At 40.6% G+C, this 20,734-nt stretch overlaps 3 protein-coding genes across 3 annotated transcripts; all 3 read right to left on the minus strand.

Moving 5' to 3' along the window:
* Window positions 1–485: 485 nt before the first annotated feature.
* Window positions 486–3,107, minus strand: txnl4a (thioredoxin-like 4A). The gene is made up of 4 exons (XM_074686951.1): window positions 2,965–3,107; window positions 2,531–2,709; window positions 970–1,073; window positions 486–856 (listed from the first exon to the last, which is right to left on the minus strand). The coding sequence occupies exons 2-4, from the start codon at window positions 2,681–2,683 to the stop codon at window positions 685–687; spliced, it is 429 nt and encodes a 142-aa protein (XP_074543052.1). The 5' UTR covers window positions 2,684–2,709; window positions 2,965–3,107; the 3' UTR covers window positions 486–684.
* A 1,210-nt stretch (window positions 3,108–4,317) lies between these two features.
* LOC141803066 (E3 ubiquitin-protein ligase znrf2-like) lies at window positions 4,318–11,608 on the minus strand. The gene is made up of 4 exons (XM_074686941.1): window positions 10,818–11,608; window positions 9,096–9,191; window positions 6,470–6,575; window positions 4,318–5,227 (listed from the first exon to the last, which is right to left on the minus strand). The coding sequence occupies exons 1-4, from the start codon at window positions 11,143–11,145 to the stop codon at window positions 5,170–5,172; spliced, it is 588 nt and encodes a 195-aa protein (XP_074543042.1). The 5' UTR covers window positions 11,146–11,608; the 3' UTR covers window positions 4,318–5,169.
* A 1,981-nt stretch (window positions 11,609–13,589) lies between these two features.
* Window positions 13,590–20,220, minus strand: mturn (maturin, neural progenitor differentiation regulator homolog (Xenopus)). Its single transcript, XM_074686152.1, has 3 exons — window positions 19,754–20,220; window positions 15,172–15,294; window positions 13,590–13,796 (listed from the first exon to the last, which is right to left on the minus strand). The coding sequence occupies exons 1-3, from the start codon at window positions 19,910–19,912 to the stop codon at window positions 13,689–13,691; spliced, it is 390 nt and encodes a 129-aa protein (XP_074542253.1). The 5' UTR covers window positions 19,913–20,220; the 3' UTR covers window positions 13,590–13,688.
* Between the last annotated feature and the right edge of the window lie 514 nt (window positions 20,221–20,734).

Consider the following 20,734-nt stretch of genomic DNA (forward strand, 5'->3'; position numbering starts at 1 on the left):
GGAGTTTTCTAAAACACCAATGAGCTGAAAATAGGGATTTTTGAACAGCCACACATCATATTAAGCTACTACAGGGTACCAGAAGGAAAAGTAACATAGAAAATGACAACACAACGCTCCCTTAAAGTTTGAGTGACTTTCAAACTTTATATTTTCAGTTGTTATTAAGTCTGATACGTCCGCTTACTTACCCTGTCCTTTAAAGCATCCACATCCCTTCAGGTGTGGTTATCTCATTATCTGGCTCTTCACATACTGGCAAAACTATGCTCTTTTTTTCTGGTAAAGTTTTATGGTCTGTTTTCGGTCATGTTGACACATTTGCCCCACTCATCTCATGATAAAAAGCGTGTAGAGAACACTGAGAGCCTTGGACAACGAACAGGACTTTCAGCATAAAAAAAAAAAAAAACTTTGATATTTAAATAAGCAATAATGTTTATTTCAACATGTAAACAGCAAATCTTAAAATAAATGAGAAAAATGACAATTTGCACACAATATAACAATTATCACAAATAGGATGTAAAACAATCATGACTAACAACAAAAGTAATCCTGTTTACCAAACGCAGAGAGAACGACAGTGTTGAAAAAGTATCTTCTTTGTCTTCTTGAACTTTCGTCTCTGCCTTAGTTCACAAAAAAATTGAAAAAAAAATGTCTGGAGAAAAAAAGTAAAAATCAATATCTGTATTTTGTAGAATAATCCTTTGGAGACACCACCAAACCTCTGCCTTTTCTGGCACCTCTGTACACGGTTTCAACAATGTCAATCATCTCCTGCTTGTCCTCCATTGTCCAGTTTATCTTGTTGTTGTTTCCAGTTCCCAAATCAATCATGATGTGTTTGTTTCTGAAAAGACAAAAAATAAATACCATTAAAATATAAATAAATTCTGAAACTCAGCAGTACATTTTTATAACATTATGGTACTTATATAATTTTAAATGTTTTGAATGCAATACCTGAAAAAGAACATGACGGTGCAGGGGTCGTATAACTCGTACATCTTGTTGAAATCAGGTACTTCTGTGATGTCCACCAGGTAGATGACTGCAAAGTTCTTCACCTGTGAGGGTGTGCGTGGGTAATGAGTCATCATTGTGCAAAGCATTTAACATCACAACATGAAAAGGTTCTGCTGTGGCAGTTCAACCAAAATGCATAAAAACCAGTGATGAGTTCTTTACATGAAACCTGAAAGAGATAGTTGGTAACCTAAACACAACGGCAAGAGTGTTTACTGTATTAAACCTTTTACATGCTCTGACACTGAGAGAAATTACATCATTGCAATGCCTCAGTAGCTTGGACTTCAACATCCTGAATGACTTCTGAACATTGCTGTGGAAAAAAAAATAACCTCACATATGAAGTATTCCCAGGACCATTAGTGATGCAGATAGCAATGAATATTTAAATTGCTTGGGCCACAAAATAAGTTTAAAAAAAGACATGAACTAATGAATTTATTCTTCCATATGAAGTGTTTATATAGTCTATAAGTGTTATGCAAAACGCAAAGATTGTGTGCAGCATTTGTGCCCATGAAATGTAAGCAAATGAACCAAAAGTACATTTTATTGACAAAGCACAAGCCAAGGGTTAAGAGCTCTACAAACTGTGCAGCAGAGCAAACAGCATCTCTGTGCGACAGTGTTTCAAGCGTACCCACAAATGAGCCATTACAAATGCAAATGAGCTCCGTGGCAAATAACACCCAACACTTATCACCAACACGGGCACCAACAGCCCTGCACAGGTCGAGTAAAATGTTAACCACCAGCAGCAGAGTTCATAAACCTTGTTTATGTTAATTTTCAGGGGTCAAAAGAACAATTCACCTCTACATGACCTAAATAATCAGGTGTTAAATACATTTTGAGTTGTCACAAAAGAGTGCTTTAACTATTAAATCTTAATGAACTGTGCTTGGCAAGCTCACCCCAGAAAGGGAACAGGAAATAAACCATGAAATGAAATGGTAAGGACTTACTCTTTCTATCCAGCTCATCATACACATGATGTGGCAGATGTGGCAGCTCATCTCAGACGCATTTGGGTGCAAAACTGGAGATTACTTCACAGAGCTGCAGAACTTTGGGGCTCAAATATTAAACACGCAACTTACTCTGTGAATTTAACTTTACACAGAGTAGATAAAGAGGTGAAAGGATGGTTCTTGGTGCTATTTATGGTGGTAATCCATCCTGCCCCTGAGTTGCTGGGTCAAGATGTATCACGAAACAAGATTCATTAAAAACACAACAGCTTTTATACTAAAGCCTTGAATACACAGTACTGCAGGAGAGCTGATAGCCACTGATGAACATAAAGCGGTTATAATTCATTCAGCAAAGGAGAGAAGCATGAACTTTTAGTTTACATTACTGGAGAAATTAGCCTGAAGTTAGTTTTGTGAACTTTATACTTCAACAGACCAGCAGGTATTGATGATGCTCAGATACAAGCAGCAGTTAACAAAACTACTGTCGCAACGCAGTCTAAATCAAACACAAGACTCACCTTCTCGGCGATGCTGTAGAGAACCTCGTCCATTTTCATACATGTTGGGTCCCAGTCGTGTCCGAAGCGGATCACAAGGACTCGGTCCTCTTCGGAGAGGATGGCTTGGTCTACCTGCCAGCCGTTATGGAGATGTGGTAGCATGTACGACATCTTGACTCTTCGTGTCGCTCCCCGATCTACAAAAACAGAACAAAACTCACATTTTATCTTGCCTCTATAAAACTCCAAGGCAGAGAAGCTAACGTTTGGTCAACATCTGCTCATAGTTTGGAGATGAAAGGACCTGACAGGACATGTAGTTAGCATTCTAACATCAGCTACCTCTATGCTAAGCTAATGTTAGCGAAGGAAACGTCTGGAAGGTAAGACAATCGGAAATCCTGCCACACATAGATGAAACCAGTTTTGCGAGAGAGAAAAAAAACACTTACCTCAAACACAAATATTTTTACGGGTCGGTACAGCGGGCGTTCTTCGTCGGAAAGCTTGACTTCGACTGTAGCAAACAGATCTGTACGAAACGTTCACGTTACAGCCGTATGTCTGACCTCATACAGCCAGCGACCGTGGTAGCGCACAGTGATGACATCACATGATGGCTACAGTTTGTTTTCGTGAAATAAACAGATGTCCAAAATTGACTATATCACACGATTATTGAAAAATAAACATTAAGTAGATACACGATTAAAACACATGTTAAAAGCCAGTCAGGTTACATGTTTTGTTTGCCTTAAAGTCAAAATCGTTTTTATTGGCCAAATAACTTCCAAAATAAGTAGTCATCTGTTTTTCGTGTTTTGAAAGGTGTCTCTGACATGAAAAAAAAATAACTGTCTTATAAGTGCAGTCTATAGCACTTGAGTAACCCATTTGTGAGGTATTAATACCTTACAATAAGGGCCTTTATACTCCCTCTCACAAATTGGCCTACACTCCGCAGTATGTAGCTCAAGGGCTCCGATACCACTAGGGCCCATGAGGTTACTACCATCCCCAGTGGATTTTCTCAAAACCTATGTTTGAGGTCAAACTTTCTGAAAAAAATGCCTATTAGTCAGGCCATTTTGGCAAAAGGGCCTTTTTAAATCTTGCACCAAATGAGCCAAAACTCAGCAAAACATAGCCTGAGCGATACTACTTTTCACAAATTAAGCTGTAAGTCTGTAAAACGTCGCCCAAAGGCTTCATGATCCTGGTGCTACAGATATAAATGCCCTTAAGTGATATTTTTCTCCATCTTCCCACTCACTGACAGAAAAAAATGCCTGAAATGAAAGACTGTCAACATGCAGCAGGATAAATACAGAACTGTTGTGTCCGCGGCAGCCTGAGTAAATTCAGACCTGACATTTCCCAAGGCTGCACATTTTGCAACAATCAGACAAAATACTTGGACGTTGTCTGTGCATGCCCACCCTTAGGGAGTCATTACTTTTCTTCACTGCCTTATCGTTGCTGACAAAACTTTATGAATCACCTGTACTGTGTTTTGAGTTGCATAGCAAAAACTCTTGGCAATCTCAAAATCCTGACCAAAATTTGGATTATCTGTCCATACAAAACCTCCATGATGCAAGTATATTTGAAATGCTGCCCACAGCATGTCTCTGAGATTAAGTCATACATACTCAGTTCTTTTTGCTGGTTAGCCCCCCCCCCCCCCCCCCCCCCCCCCCCCCCCCCCCCACACACACACACACACACACACACACACACAAATATACTGCATATCTCAGACAATGATCAACATGATGGGATGTCTGACCAATTTCCAGCTGATTCCATTTTAGCCAGACACAGAGACAAACATTTATTGTTGTGCAATTATTACAGTACACATAGAAAGTACAATAAACAAAAGTTTAAAGATTATACATTTTTTCCAGTCTATGACATAGCAGCATATTATGGCACTCCTTGGACAAGAGCATAAATCATCATTAGATATGACTAAGAATAGTTTTAATTCCACCGCAAAACTACACAATCACATTACTGTGGTTCTGAATGGCGAGTTGATTAACAAAGACAGACTATTTCACTTCATACTATTTGGTGTAGGTCACATGATTGTTTCACAATGATAGCCAATTTCACAATCAAATTAAGAGCTATTTCCTAAAATCCACCAAACACTGTTAACTTCCCTTAAAGCTGGCAAAGGCTTGTTTTATTCTCAATGGCTGTCTTTCACATTGCACCCCATGAGCCTCCAGTGTTGAGATGAGACCTCTCGAACAATCTTTTAACCCAAATAACTGATGTTACTCTCCTCCCGTGTTGGTTATAGTTCTCTGTTATATGAACACGCCATGCTTAACAAAAACAGTTCAGGTCAGGTTCCACGTTGAACAAAGCTACTTAAGGCCAGCAGGTGGCATAAAGAATGTTCACATATTTTCTGGAGATAAATACTCCACCAGTGGTTCTTTGAATATCCCAGGATGTCTACAGAAGCCAATCCACAGTCCACTAATATTCCATCAGGCAACATGGTTAATCCTGTGCACGATAATGTCCTAAATTCCCTGAGGAGCGCGGATGTCGACTGGAACAGACAGTTTTGGGATGAGGTCAGGCACACGGTTCACCACAGTGGTGAACATTTGACTGAAAGAAGTCTCTTGTGGCTCTTAGTCAGCAGGATGCTCCGGACATGAGCGATTCACTTCAAACCACTCGTCTATACACCTGAAACAGACACAGTGAAAATGGAGAAGTTGACCTTGTTATTAAACTAATTAAAAATACAACATGAATTAGCTTTACATGTAACAAACAAGAAAACAGCTTTTCTGACTCAAAACTTTGTATTACCTGTATGGATATGTTCAACTCAGTGTATTTCTTTTATCATACTTTTGGCTCTGGAGTGTAATTCACAGATGTTCAGAACTGCTTCATGAAGGTGTTGCTGTGAGTGAGATGATACTCATCTTTGCCAAGCTAAAAGCCAAGATAAACTTCTGTTCTTGCTTTTTTCAAACCGAAGAAAATATCCACATCCTTATCTTGAAGCACATTATCTTAGAAAAAGCGATATCATACACCTTTATTTTTTCACCTTTGTGTGGAACTAGCTGTTTCTAACTGTCTTTAGCCTTGTGCTAAGCTAAACCTACTGAATGTTCATGTTACTCATTTACAAACAAAAATACCTAAATGTATAATCATCTCAAATGTTTCTCATCAATGATGCAAAGAAGAATTGTTTTACTTCATTGTTACTGGTTCAACTATTAAACTATTTCAGTTTTTATTTTTGGATTTTGACGTTTTTCAGCTATAAAATGTGCATAAAAAATTTGATTGGGATGACTGTTAAATTTGGGTTAACTAAGGTGGTCTTCTCATCTCTACAGTGGCTGTAGTTTTCGCATGTGCATTTATACTTTACAAGTTAAGCTCCAAGATGTTTGAATTTGTAGAATTGTTTAAAATATATTTTCATTTGTTGTCAATAAAAAGCACAGTGTCTCATGTGCACCTACGTTTCATCTCAAGCTACAGCCAGCAGCATGTAAGACCAGTTTAGCATTTAACCTGAAACCAGGGAGGCAAGAAGCTCAACCCGTCCAAAGGTAAAATATCCATCAAACAACACCTTAAAAGCTCACTAATTAACGTTTTGTATCTCCTTTGTGTAACGCACACAGGGGTTATGTAACATGCTCTTACTTGGCTGGGAATATGGCGGGCATGTTACGCATGGTAAGCCAACTCAACCAGCAGATATCAGCAGCCTCATATTTACCCAATAAAAATGAGAATGGTCTGAATTTATTATTGGCAGGAAAGCAAAGAAGAATATTTCCACAAATATTTTTAGTTCAAACATTCATCGGAAAGTCAAATCTTAAGGAAGGTTAAAGCCTTGGTCAAACTATTTCCAACAGTGGTCTGTTAGTTCAAGTGTTATAGTGTGATAGTTACCCTTTATGGTAGATACAGAGGCAGGGCAGCCTGGCGATGGTGTCTCCCTGCTCCAGCTCTTCTAAGCAGATGGCACATTCCCCAGAGTCTCTGGACAGGATGTCCTCTGATAAAGACAACATGGAAACAAACTGAGAAAAATTGCTGACTCGTCCATCACACCACGCATCAGATGTTGACACCAGTCACCGAATCCTGCACAAGCAGCTGTTTAACCTTTGCTACCTAAATACCTGCGCCAGTAAAAACTTGTACTCTCTGTATAAAGTAAACAAATGGTTCACAGTGTGAAGAGCATGTGTTCTCGAATATTTATCTTTCACTGTCTTCATATAACAGTTTGATGGTGACTGCAGAATACTGAGGCACTGTTTACCACGGGTCAGATAATGCTGAAGTTTTACGTTTTACTTGTTTACCTGTTTATCTAGCTATGACAGTGATAATATCATTTGAAACTTTTCAGAAACAGACATTTCCCAAGAATAAAATAAACATTTCCATGGGTGAGGTGAAACGAAAGTGTTGATTTTACACATTTCACATGTGCATTTGCGTGATAAGCTGAGTCAGTTTACAGCATATAGCTGCACAGGTACTGTTAATTTATCAGTTGCATACACACTGCTGTGGGTGTGTGCCAGCTGAACACTGTGGGTCTACATTTCCCTCCACATCTAAGATGGGAGACAACCTACTCTTGTTTACATGCATGCAATGCCATCAGCCTTGAGATGTCTCTAACTGCAGGAAATGTGCTCAGTGAAAGCTGTGTGGCAACGGAGTGATGCGTTTCCCTTTCCTGTGTGTGCACGTGTGCTGTGTTTGCTGTACAGGTGCCCACACAGATAGACACTTCCCACATTAGTGGCTGTTTAAATGTGCAGCTGCATTTTCTTTGACCTTTTTATGCTGTACTGTTAGCATGTAGTTGGTACAGGTGTGTGTCCCTGGATAATAAGCACTTAAGCAAACTGTATGTCAGAAAGATCTGTTGAAACCCTGGTAGATTGGTTTGCGATCACCCCTATGATCCAGTCATATAGACAGGATGGCTTACAATGAAAGTGAAGCTGGACAGACTGGTAGACTGCAATTTTTTTCATTTTTTCAGAACAAGTACTGATTACATTTTGTGCCATCTTTTACTCCAACACTGTTAAAAATCAACTCTTCCTTATACATCGTTAAAATAATGACTAAGGTTTGATGGCTAATGTAAAATATAAGGAGCTCTAACTTGACAAACATTAGGAATCTTTTAAAGTGAAAACAAATTGTCAGTAAGGAAATGCTTATTGTCACGTAGTTAAATATCAGCAAATAACAATCAAATGCAAATCAACAATCATCTTGTGATGATATTTCATTAGATCCCATCATGAAACATCACAAAAAAATCTCATTACTTTAAGGATATACAAGATTGACACATAATGAGAAGTAAGAAATAAAATGAGTATTACAGGGACTGACAGTAGATTTGGATTTCTTTAGAGGTTTACAGGAAAAAGTTAGCTGAACACACAAGAGCCATACTGCTATGTTATTGGTAGTTGTGATGAAATATTTTCTGATTCTTGTCAACATTTCAAACCTCCTCACACCTACAATTTTGTCAAGTGTTTTTGTCTTAAAGTAAAAATTGTCTTGTTATACCCAATATGAGCCACACTCATCTTATTAGCCCAGAAAAACGTCTTGTTTCAAGTTTTTTATAGACAAAAATGAGGTCTGAATGGCTTGTAACAAGTCAAAAAAAATCTGCCAATGGAACAAGAAAATATTGCTCGAATATTTGCCTGAAACCAGAATAATGTCTTAATACAACAAAATTTTTTCTTGTTCCATTGGCAGATTTTTGTAACTTGTACAAACAATTCAGACCTCATTTCAGTCTTTGAAATAAGACATTTTTCTGGACTACTCAGGTGAATGTGGCTCATATTAGGTCTAAAAAGATGTTTTCTACTGAAAATAAGAAAAGAAAACTTGATACAATTTCAGTTTTTTCCAGTGTGCAGTGCTTGGGATGAGAAAGTTAAACTAGCTTAACGAGTTAACTTCATCACATCGGCTTTTTAGCACCAGATTTACTAGTTGGTTGATTGATATTTTTGAACTGTTGGCCTGAATATCAGTCAAATTGTGATCTTAAGCTGTAGTGCAGCCACCTGCCACTTGTGGAGGTGTAGCTCTGCTTAATGTCATACTGGTACACTGCTCAAGTACAAGCAAAGATAATGGATAGCATCTAATATCATTGCACAGTAGTGGAGATACAGTGTTATTCAGGTTTATCTGAATAAGGTGGTGTTTGTGATGGCTTGATGGAACACTGTGAAACCAGTACTGGTACATGGACATGAACATGCAAGAAGAACCAGAGGCTTGTGGTGCTTTCTCTGCTAATGTAAGCCACACTCAGCAAACTAATACACCATTGTTTACCCACAGACAGTTGGTTACACAGATTGAGTTCCCAATCAAACAATCAGGACATTACTGTTTGACTGTTTACTTTGAGGAGAAAATTTAGAGTTATAGTAGTGGCTAAAATAAAACAATAAAACACAACCCCCTCCATCTTTCATCATTTCCCATGATGACCCCCCTGATTACTTACTGTTGTAGGTGAGGCGCATTTTGCTGAAACACTTGAGCAGGTGTTTCTCAATTTCATCTGCTGCCAAAAACTTGGAGCACAGAGGACAGTGGAACCCTGGGAGAAAAAAAACATACAAACAAGACCATGTTAACGTCCATCTCATAACTTTTTATTGATACGTAAACAGGAGAGGGCGTGGGACAGTTAGCATAAGCTGATCTTACACGGTCCCAAATGACCTTATACCCCCATGCACATGCTAGCTCTTTGTCTGCTGTAAACAATGTGTTACAATCTGCTCAGCCAATCACACAATATCCAGGTGTCACTGTTTACTTAAAGGGTAACTGCAAACACGCCCTTGATGTCAGACGTGGTTACGCATACCCCACTGCCCTACTTGAATCAGATAAGACATTTATCAATTTATAATTTGACCCAGATAGACATGGCCTGGCTCTGTGCATCATCTTGGCTGCACAAAGATTACTAGGCCAGGTGCTGCAGGATCTGGAATACACTTACTTCCTCTTTTGCACTGTGGCTCCTTACTTAAGAAAAGTATCACAAATGCATTATAAACTCAGCATTATGCAATGAAAGTCTCTGTAGTCAGCGTGAATCTCATTTTTGAGCGTGTTGTGCAACAAGTGAAGTCAGGCCTGTAGAGTCGTAGTCACGGGGCTGTGATGTGCATAGTTAACTGGTGATTTTATTAATGACTGCACTGCACTTCCTCATTGGGGAAGTTACCTATGCCCTGAATAATAGAATGGGAATAGACCAAAACTTAACCGTTGTTTCCACATGGTAATAAATGAGGACATGATTTACAGGAACTCAGATGGTAATGTTGGTGAAACAACACCACAGAATCAGGTTTAGATGTTGTGCTTCTCTTTGAAAACTCTGTTCGGCCTTTGAGACAGCTCTTCTGTGTTACTCTGAGTTATTGCTTTCTGTGGTCTGGTCTTAAGACAACCCACCAGTTCAGAACAGCAACACTTGAAGATTCAGGAAGTTTATGTGTGTGTGTGTGTGTGTGTGTGTGTGTGTGTGTGTGTGTGTGTGTGTGTGTGTGTGTGTGTGTGTGTGTGTGTGTGTGTGTGTGTGTGTGCGTCAGGCAATGTGTAACCAGCAGGAAGCTCTTATCTGCTGACCTACATTATGCACTCTTCCCTCTCGGTGAAAAACAAGCCAGTTTTGTAAGTCAGGGGGAAGGCAAAGTGAGGCGGACAGCAGTACAGTACAGTATGGTATGGTACAGAAGAGCCACCTGTGGCTACAATAAAAGTGCAGAAGTGCTGAACAAAGAGCTCAGTCATCACACTGCTATTACCATATGCAAGGTATCACATGTCAGATGGAAAAACACTGTGTAACTTTGACAGATACAGTAATGAATGCAGAGTTTATTATGGTGTCATAAACATATGGTCTCCTACATGAACTAACACGCTGACTCCAAAACTTGCAGTGATCAAAACAGCAACACCAGAGGCAACAGAGAAGAATGAAACATTACCATTAATGTGAAAGAGAGATCAGAATACTAAAAAACACTATTATCTCTTTAATTTGGTAAACAAGAACAGTGTGTACTTCAGGGGCGACAAAGAAAACAAAATTCAAAAAGTATCACACTGCCCTGAGTGATAACTTATCATGAGGATGTTTATGGCTGCCTTCTTTAAAGATGTTTTTATGAATTTTTAGTTGATTGTGAGTTTGCAATCTTACCTCCTAGAAGGCGAGGCGACAGGTGAGCCGGAAGGGAGCCTATGAGCAACCTGTGGCTATCAGGAGGCAGCTGGCCCTCGATGTCGCCATCCGTGCCATCGAGGCTCTGATTGAGTACGTGTGACCCTGACCTGCCGCCGGCCGGTATACTGAGCCCAGAGCTGGCAGGTCCACTCCCTGTATACCGAATCCTCGGGCCATCTGGTCCATTGGTGTACCTAAACCCCGCAACCCTTTCCCCTCCGCTGGAGTTCCCAGACGGGAGATCAGAGCTGGAGTAAGCCCGAGTTCTGCCATCAAACACTGGGCTGCTCTGTTTGGCCCCCATGCTGGTCTTAGGCGTATCGCCTCGGGTTTTTTGCTGCACTTAAAAGTTCTCAGCCACGACACATGGTTGCAACAAGATTTGAAAAAGTGCCATCATAAAGTAAGTACAGCCTCACACGTGTACAGCGCTGAAGACAACGTGGCCCAACGTTTTAAAGTCTCATGTTGCGCTCTGTGCGTAAAGTGCGCACTCACTGCCGTATAACTTAATTTCCAAATGGTGTGTTTTTGTCTTGGCACAGCCCTTCCCCCTTTAAAACAATGGAAAAATGTAACGGGAAAAATGTCTTCAGCCAATAGTCTTCAGTTTAACTTCTTCAGACGAGGACATTTGCGCGAATGTTGACCCTCGGCTCATCTGGTTCAAGTTTGTTTTTGTGCTCAACTGTGGCCGTCTGGAAAGAAAAATAAAGGCAGGGATTGCCCTCCTCTCCCTGTGAGACAGCTCGAGAAAACTACCCTGGGTGAAACAGGAAAAGATGAACACGCCTTCAGAGTAAAATTAGCCAACGCAGCCATTGTGAAGGTGTGTTTGTATATTGAGGAAGTGTGCTGCGGGTGGTTAATGTGGCTCTATAAAACGTCCATACATTAAATTGCAGGAAAATAGTTATTCGTCTAACCGTGCACTTGTTGCTTCCCTATTTCCCATTTGCCAGTACAACACCTGGCACAACTCCAACTTAAGGCTAACCTGAGCTATATTCCTATTCATCCTGATCAACGTTTCATTTAGGATTTAACTTTTTTGGAGCATACTTGGTCAATGTAAATAGTAAAATAAACGCTGAATTTGCTCACCAGTAAGAAGCACAATCATTAAAAACCTCAGTTGTCTAATGTGTTATTTGTCAGCCCACTTGCTAGCTTATAGCTGATGAGAAAAGCTAACAATGGCTTTGTTATTGTCAGCCCCTGTGCTTTTACACTGAAATCAGAACCTCAGCTTCCGGTTTGTAACTCCGTCACAGTCTCGAGCTTGACGCCGGCCTGAGTGGGCGCGTCAGCTGGCGCATGACGTCAACCCCAGTAACACCAGCGGGCTGTTGGCACAGCAGCAGGTCACCAGTCCACTGTGTGATATGAAAAGCCCTCCATGTTTGGCGCTCTGTGTCCTATTAACTCCAGGCCAAAGGAAAACACGCTCGTGGATCACTCTGTTCACACGTTTATTGAACAATTCCACACACATCGGAGGACAAACAGAAGATACACTGCATGATAAACATTCAAATAGGCAATAAAGAAAAACATTTACAAGCCAAAGTAAACGAGCTAGGAACCTCTGAAACAGTCTTGCATGTGGATCGAGTGGGTGACAGCAGCGGGGGCTAAAGCATAGCAGTGCACTGGATGTGACATACAACAACACACCGTGAGATTAAAGATTACAGGGTAGGCAGAGGGCAGCTGTCAAATATATTCTCTTTCCTGTGATACCACTCAGAGGTTTGGGTGTGCACTTGATAAATTCATGGTTAAGAGAAACCTCGCAAGAAGCTATGAAATCATAACAACACACGCAAAAGAGGTTTGGCTAGCTTTAGGAAGATTTCTCATCAGATTGTGCTGAGAAGGGAGAGCGAAAAACTGTGAACCACCAACAGCCAGGAAGGAAGACTACAAGATAGAAGAACTAGGGTGTCATGTGACAATGAGACACCCAAAAAAGGGCTTAAACTGCAGCATGGGCCTTTGTTGTGATGGTCATATGATAGCAACACTGATTTAAATGTGGCTTTGAGGTGTACTGCCTTGAAAATTTAAGAAAAACACCTCCGAAAGGATCCATGCTACTGTAAAGCTGCTCACTTTGTTTTAAAAGTAAAGCGCCAGTGTGTAAAATACTTTTGATTGAAACCTATACAACTACTGCATTTTAACTGCTTTTTAAATGGTATAATTTGAGAACCACTTCTTCTTCTTCTTCCCCGCCATCTTTCCCTCCATGAGGTGGAAAATGATACCGCTCTACCCATTTCCTCCCCCCTCTGTTCACCTGCGTCTCTCCCTTTGCCTCACGCAGCCACAAACTGTCAGTTTTCACCCATATAACTTTCATCTAGCTCTCATGTATCCTCCGTGTTAACAGGCAGGCAGAGAAAGTAGGTTATCCGTCTCATTCATCGCTGAAGCCATGGGGGAGATGTGTGTGTACTGCGGTAACATCTGACTGTATCTCTGCATAACAAAGCCAGCTGAGGCCCATGTAATATTGCTGTGCTGTGGAACTTTAACTAACCAGACAGTGAATCATTACGTTACTTGCGTTGTACATGGCTGCTGCTCACGTAGCCCCAATGTGTGTGTAGTTGTGTGTGTGTGTTTTGTTGTTGAGAGGGTCAAAACAGTGCAACAGAGTGCACTCTTTGGGAAGCAAAGCCACTGAGACATTCAAGAACATGGTGGTGCATTTTTAGCAAGTTGGCTGTAAGTAAGTATGTCTGTGTGTGTTTTGATAAGAGCATGTTGTTGAGTGTTTGGACGGATGAGTGGAGGCTCAGAGCAGCTCTGCCCCAGCTGCAGGCCTCATCTCGGGGATCATCACTGCTGGCTGACCCCCATCTGCTGGTGGTCTGGCCCTGGTTCTCCCTCCATGTCAGCGTGGTAATGCTCGAAACTGTCGTCCTCTATGTCTGGCAGACCCAGCAGCTGCTCGAAAAAGAAGAAGAAGAAGAGGGTTGTGTCAGAGGTTGTTATGTTAGTATGTCAGTGTTTACACAAAAACAAATTCTCCCTGTGTTGTACGATGGCAGTTTAATGGAGCGTTGTTTATTACTAAACAAACATTCAGTACCAGGTGGAGCATGGTCTCAGACATCCCATAAATATTGGCTTAATCTTTTCTGTTACACACACTTTATCCAGAGGTGTGAATACACAGGTAATAATGATCATGACTACGCTACTGTGTCCCTGTTAACTGTGTAGAAACATAAACTGTTCTAAAAAGCAGCTCATCTACCCAAACCACTGCTTTCTCTTTTGCACTTTATCTGTAATTTTACCTTAAGTATATTTTTTAAGAATTTCTCAATATAAGTGTACAGATAATCACACCCAACAAAACAACAACCCCTTAAAACACCCAAATATAATCCTCTTATCATCTCAAAACAGCCACATTAAAAGAAAACCCCTTTTTTCTTCAAACAAACTATACCTCTTATATTCTTTAGAGTGACCAAGCAGTTAATCTCAGTCTGGGACAGGAAATGAAGAAAACAGCCAGCTTAGCTCAGCTTAATGTGAACCTGCACTTATTCACCTCTCTAATGAGCAACTTGTATCTTGTTTGTTTAATCAGCCATGAAACCAAAGTGAAGACATGACACGTTGTGGTTTTATGAAGGTAAATGGAGCAGACTGTTTTTATTGGCTGAGTGGAGTTACTTCCTGGTTGTCCTGTTCCCCAGGAAGCTCCTGCTATAGAGATATAACACTACAATCAGTGGGTTTAAGAAGAGTGGATACTAAAGTCTTTTAGCTAACGGCTAACAGCTAGCCGTTTCCTCTTGTTTTCAGTCCTTATGCGTACTCAAACTTAGACTAAAGAGAGGATTATAACTTAGATGTTAGAATTTATAACGTTTGTACTTGGGACTGGTTGATAGAATCTTTGAATCAAATGATAAAGATAGTTTCATGGTCATACACTGCATTTAATTTCTAAATAAACTCTTAAACTTTTTAAAAAAAAATCAAGTTATTCCTATAAACCAACTAGCATAATACTTAGCTGTAAGAGACACATGTAAATGAGCTTTTCAGTTTGAGGTTCAGTGTTCATATACTTCGGCTCTTGTCTGTCTTCCTACATCTGTTTTGCATTATCCTCCATGAGTAAAGCAGTATCATAATCTCACTGCTCTGGGTGGAGTTCAGCGTTTGTCCGTACCAAAGAGAACAGAATGTATCAGGACAGCAACAGAACAAAAAACAAGAAGCAGAGGTGGACAATGATGATGATAATGATGATGCACTGTGTTAATAATGAGAGTGTGGCTCCACACTCCTGTGTCCTTACAGGCCTGAAGGATGTGAAGACCTTTTCCAGCACCTCTAGCAGAGTCTTCTTCCCGCAGGAGGAGATGTAGTCCTGGGCCAGCTGCAGGAAGGGAAGGCAGTCCTCACTCTCACTCCACACGTGCTGCAGACAAAGAGACAAAACAGGTTCATACAACAAAGATGAGCAAATATTAATGCAAGTAGGGTTCACTTTGGAGATACCTCAGCTTAAAATACAAAAAAACATGCTTTTCCAGAAAAAGTTTGTTACACTTCATGTGAATAAAAATGAAAGTATCTTCAAAGACAGAAAATATTTTTCCTTGAAGTTCCTGGAACAAACTTTTGTTCCGTGTTGATTTTGGCACCCAATCCTTGTGGACAAAGTGGTGCATTTACCCTTTCCTGATGTTGTCCAGCACATGTGTTTGCACTGTTATTTTAACCTTTGCGGTGGAAAATGTAAAAAATAAAAGGCAGTTTCAGGGGGCGTGCAGTCTACCACTCCTTCCGACACCTACCCACACTGATAGTTTCAGACAACAAAGATAACACGTTAAAGGTCGATCTTTACACTGGTTATTGTGTTTACTTTCACTGGTCATAAAGAGAGATGAATATTCACTTCAAGCTGTTTTATGAGCAACGAAAAACTCCTCACAGGAGTTTCAACAAACTCATTAAATACTGTTGTTTTCGCTTTTTTTAGCCTTCTTAGTGAGTAGAGCTGCCCCACAAGCTATGGTGCACATTAAATCTGGAGCAGAGTAGTAAACCAGGCAAAAACACCTTTAACCAAGGACATGCATCAAACACAGAAAATGGTATAATGATTTTAGGCAATGCAACTTATGATAGAATATCATCAAATCTCAAGCTTCTATGAATCTACCAGCCTTGACATGAGCCATGTTTTGTTTTGTTTTTTTAAGTTGTTACATGAAATGTATCAACATCTCATTTTATCTATTTTTGTTCCAAATACTGAACACTCTCAGGGCTCACATGTATGTAAACTCCTGGCAGACAAAGCTGTGTTCAGTGTAATGTCCATGACTCCTGGATACAATCTGATAAAACCGACTTCCTCATTGGTGCATGTTGCCGGCTCCCTCAAAGTTCAGGAGTGAGATAAGCTGCACTAAAATCCCCCTTCACTGACTGTAAGTGATGTTTAATTGCAGTGAAATGGCCGTGGTTTCAGGCTTAATTTAAGGAAGTCAAGTCATCAGGGGCATCTGGGTAATAGCGCAGGATTACCCAGAGGAAAACAGGGCGCTTGCATCATCATCTGGAATTAGATTTACAGAGCTTAACTTTTACTTCTAAAACAATTTAGGGGTACTTTTAATTCAATATGTTCAGTTCCAAAGTTAAAAATAATGATAATTCTTGAAACTTGAAGCATACCTTAAAGACATAAAGACCTACATGCTCAGTGACTCTGCTGGTCACCTGAAACAGAACTAAAGTCTAACCCGGCCTCAACACATAAAAGACTTGTTATCTAATAATACAGCTGCCCTAGATTGCATCATCCTGGCATCCAGCACTACTGTAAGGAATCTGGGAGTTATATTTGATCAGGATGTGTTCTTCAACTCCCACATACAAAAAATTCAAGAAGCCTATTTTTCACCCACGTAACTTGCAAATAACGGGCACATTCTGTTTCAGAAAAAGTAATCCATCTCTTACCTCCAAGCTGGAGTACTGCTATTCTTTTTAGACACAACCACAGACTTATAATAAGCCCTTAGTGCACTATAAAGACTTTAAAACACTGAATGCAGATGTGTTTGTGTTTATATGGTCTCAAAGAGTGGTACAGGAGGCAGAGCCCTGCTTTATGAGGCCTATCTCCTGTTAAATCATCGACTAGATTGGGTCCCTCACTCCTCGCTGTCTCTCCCTTTCTTCAAGCTTTAACATCCCATCAATGCATGTTGCTAAATATACATCCTACTGGAAGTTTCTAAGCTCCGCGGTCACAAAGGTTCCTGTAGATAATGGTTACAGACCGACTGAACCTGCAGTTACCGTTAATATCAGTCATACTAATCCAATGAGGATGAATCTAATCTTGTGATTCACAGAGTTGTTAAGCCACTATTTGTGCTTTTCTTTGAGGTATTGCTACTTTATTTTCTATCTGTTCCTTTTCTGTATATTTGAATGGGATGTTTTTCTCTTTTAATTTAATTTTTGGCTCTTTTATTTTTAATGGGACGGGAGACGACAGTGGATAGAGCAGGAAACAGGGTGCAAGTGAGTGACACATGGGAGAAAGGCCACTGGTTGGATTTGAACCCAAGCCACCAGCACAAGGGCAAACTTCATGGAGCACAACCTAGACCACGAGGCCATCTGCGCTCCAGAGAGGAGATCTTTTTATGTCACTTTTGCTCATTGTTGAACCAACACTGGCTCCTTCAAAATAAAACGAGTATAGTGTATACCTTTACCTCTTCATATTAAGTGATAAAGAGACTTTTGTTGAGATTAAATGGAAGTAAGCATTAAAAAGGTCTTGCCTAAAACTGCAGGTGAATTAAAACTTTTGTTGTTATATTAAATCAAGGTTGAATTCATGAATGGTGGGTAAATCGTTTGATTTTTGGAAAGTAGATTCCTAGATCTGCTTTTGTTGAAAATGTTGTGTATCTGAACTTTTTGGAGTCACGGGACGGTCATGTGCATCATCCTGTGCAGACATTTTCCACAGTGCTGTAGACAGACCTGATACCGAGCCCTCATGCTGTGACTGCTGAGGGATGCTTGTTCCTGTCTGACACTGATGGATGGACTCACATGAGGGTGTGCCTCCGCTACGCTGCCAAAACCTCATCCTTCAGCAGATCTCACAGAGAAAATCCAGTAACTCTTGTTTTTCAGCTGTTAGACACTGTGTCACATGATCGGTGCGACTAAAAAACTGGAAACTTACCCTGAGGGCAAATTAAAGAGGTGGAAACAGTGAAGTGTGGATGCAGCATTTTGGAGCCCATCCCACAGCACCCTCTAGTGATAAGATACAGCAATGGTCCATAGATATGAGGGGGGCAAGGAGATAAACAGGGGAAGCCTGCTCCAGTGTGTGTGTGAGAAAGAGGGTCATACAGAGGGAGCTAAGAGAAAGATTGAGTAAGATATACTGATAACAGAAAAGATCAAGAAAAACTAAGTCGATCTTCAGACTCTTGTGGACACAGAGAGAAAGAGTGGGAGAGAATGAGAGGCATAGAGTGTGTGTGTGTCTTACAATGAGTGTATTTGTGTGCATGTATGTGTGTGTGTTCCCAGAAGTGACTGACATGCATTAGATTCAGCAGCAGGACAAATGATGAGGGTTGTAAGGAAGAAACAGCTAAGAGCCAACACCATGAGAAATTTATGCATCTACATCTGTCTTATGTAACTCCATGTTTTCCTCCCTGTAATGATGATCTTAATGAGCCAGTTTCACTTTGCAGGGGTTGGATTTTTAAGTGTCTATTTTTCATCTGCAGCTACAGAAATCCCCTATCAGCACTGCTCTGCAGTCTGTGGGATGGACCAGCCAATTCCTGCAAACACATAGCACAGGCACGCTCAGTGTGACATAATCTGTTATTGACTTTACAGACGCTCTGGCTCCTGGGTCATCTCCATCTGCTCCCCGCCCTGTTAGCCTGTGTCACTGAGCCGGAGGAGGGAGCTGGGTGGGCCTGGCCTCAGGCGATTTAGGGCTTGAAACACCCCTCCATCTGCATCACAGTGCTATAGGACAGAGAACTGGGATACAACAATCTGCTTATGATTAGAGCTGCAGCAGAGAAGACACTGAGCTCACACTGTGATGCTCCTTTTATAGTTTGCAAGAGTTCATCAACTTCTGCTGATCTTATTTCACAGTTACAGAAACTCCCACAGCATTTAAAACCCTTATACTGCTGTAACTATGCAGTTTTATGATATAATTTAAAAAGTTGATTTTCTATTTAGAAAATTAAATTAGGGTTCAGTTGTGAAATTTTGGATTCAGATTATAAAAAAATGTTATAATTTGTAAAGACATAATGTAACTGAGGGAATATAACTCTTGAAAATCCAAGTTAGAGCTTTGTAAATGCAAGCATAATCGTTTTTAGCTAAAATTAGAATAGTGTATTAAAAGTGACATTTTAAAAAAATAATTATATTATTAGCTACATAACGCATAGGAAGGCATTACTTGGTTTTAATTTATTGCGTAGATTTCCCATGTATCGTGGTTTACCGTAGCGCTTTTATTTTGAAAGTTGCAGGCCTTGTGTTGTGGTAACCTGGTTTGGTGGTGGTGTGGGGTTCAGAGGGTTATCGCATTTGATTATGATAGATGAAAAACAGCATCGACAGACAGTGAGAGGGTGCGGGGTGTGGATACAAATTAAAATGACATCATCCCCCATTCTTCGCCCAAAGCCCCCCTCCCTCTCCCCCTCCTTCTCCTCCTCGGTGTCCATCAGCTGGGACCAACCGGGACAACCCCACCTCCTGCCCAGCCTCGACACACCTACGAGAACACACACACACATAAACACGAACACAGAACGCTTGAGGCCCTGCAGTGGCTCACTTACAAAACTGTCGGTGCCGCCAGGACACAGTACGTAGAAGGAGACGCCGGGCTCTGCGTAAAAGTCCAGCCGCCTCTCGTCGTCCTCCTCGGCGAAGATGAGGTCGAACGGGTTACCGGAACACCACTTCTCCGCCGCCTCCACCAGATGCTTGAACTCCATCCTGCGTGATCCGGTATGCGGTGTCCCTGGCTCCGGAGCTTGATCTGGATCTCTCTGGCCGTCACGGCGATGATGCTCAAGACGCAAAAAACAGCTGATCGGACAGCAGCATCAGCAGCCTCCACTACCGCATCTCCTCTAAAGCACCGTGTGCATGGCCCGGGAACACAGATAACACTGCTGGTGCATAGAGTGTACCGGGTCTGGTGCTCATCCGTGCTCAAAACCCCATTCCTCTCTTCCTCACCACGTTATGAAATCAAGCCGTCGGTCGCATACATGCATACGCAGGAGGACGCTGGAAAAAACGCGATGACGAACAGTGGAGCCGGGCAGCCGTCCATATGCGAGGCGCTATAGGCCCACTCCCAAATATAAAATAGCTTACTGTACCATTTTGATATCATGCGCAAAAGAGGATTAACTGAACCTTAGGGAAATGAGCCAGTGCTATAGTATGTAGATCTACAATGGAGTAAAGGGATCAAGTGTAGGAAATACAGTCAATATTCTGTGGGCTTTCTATGAGGACTGACTGCAGAGGGAAAAACAATATCACTGAACTAGAAAATAAAGGCCTTAATTTTTTCACATTTGAGTCATTAGAAATTAACCAAAAAGTAAATTAAGGTAAAACAAAATTAAGTAATCTAAAAAAAAAAAAAAAAAAGACAAAACCCCCCCTCAGAAATCGAATAAATAAATACATTAATAATAATGATAATAATAAAGATAATAAAATAATAATAATAAAAATAATAACAATAATAATGAAATAATAATAATAATAATAATAATAATAATAATAATAATAATAATAAT

This window comes from Halichoeres trimaculatus, unplaced genomic scaffold (assembly GCF_033239565.1).
Source record: "Halichoeres trimaculatus isolate MK-OKI-2021-1 unplaced genomic scaffold, fHalTri1.1 fHalTri1_scaffold_14, whole genome shotgun sequence".
NCBI lineage: Eukaryota > Metazoa > Chordata > Actinopteri > Labriformes > Labridae > Halichoeres > Halichoeres trimaculatus.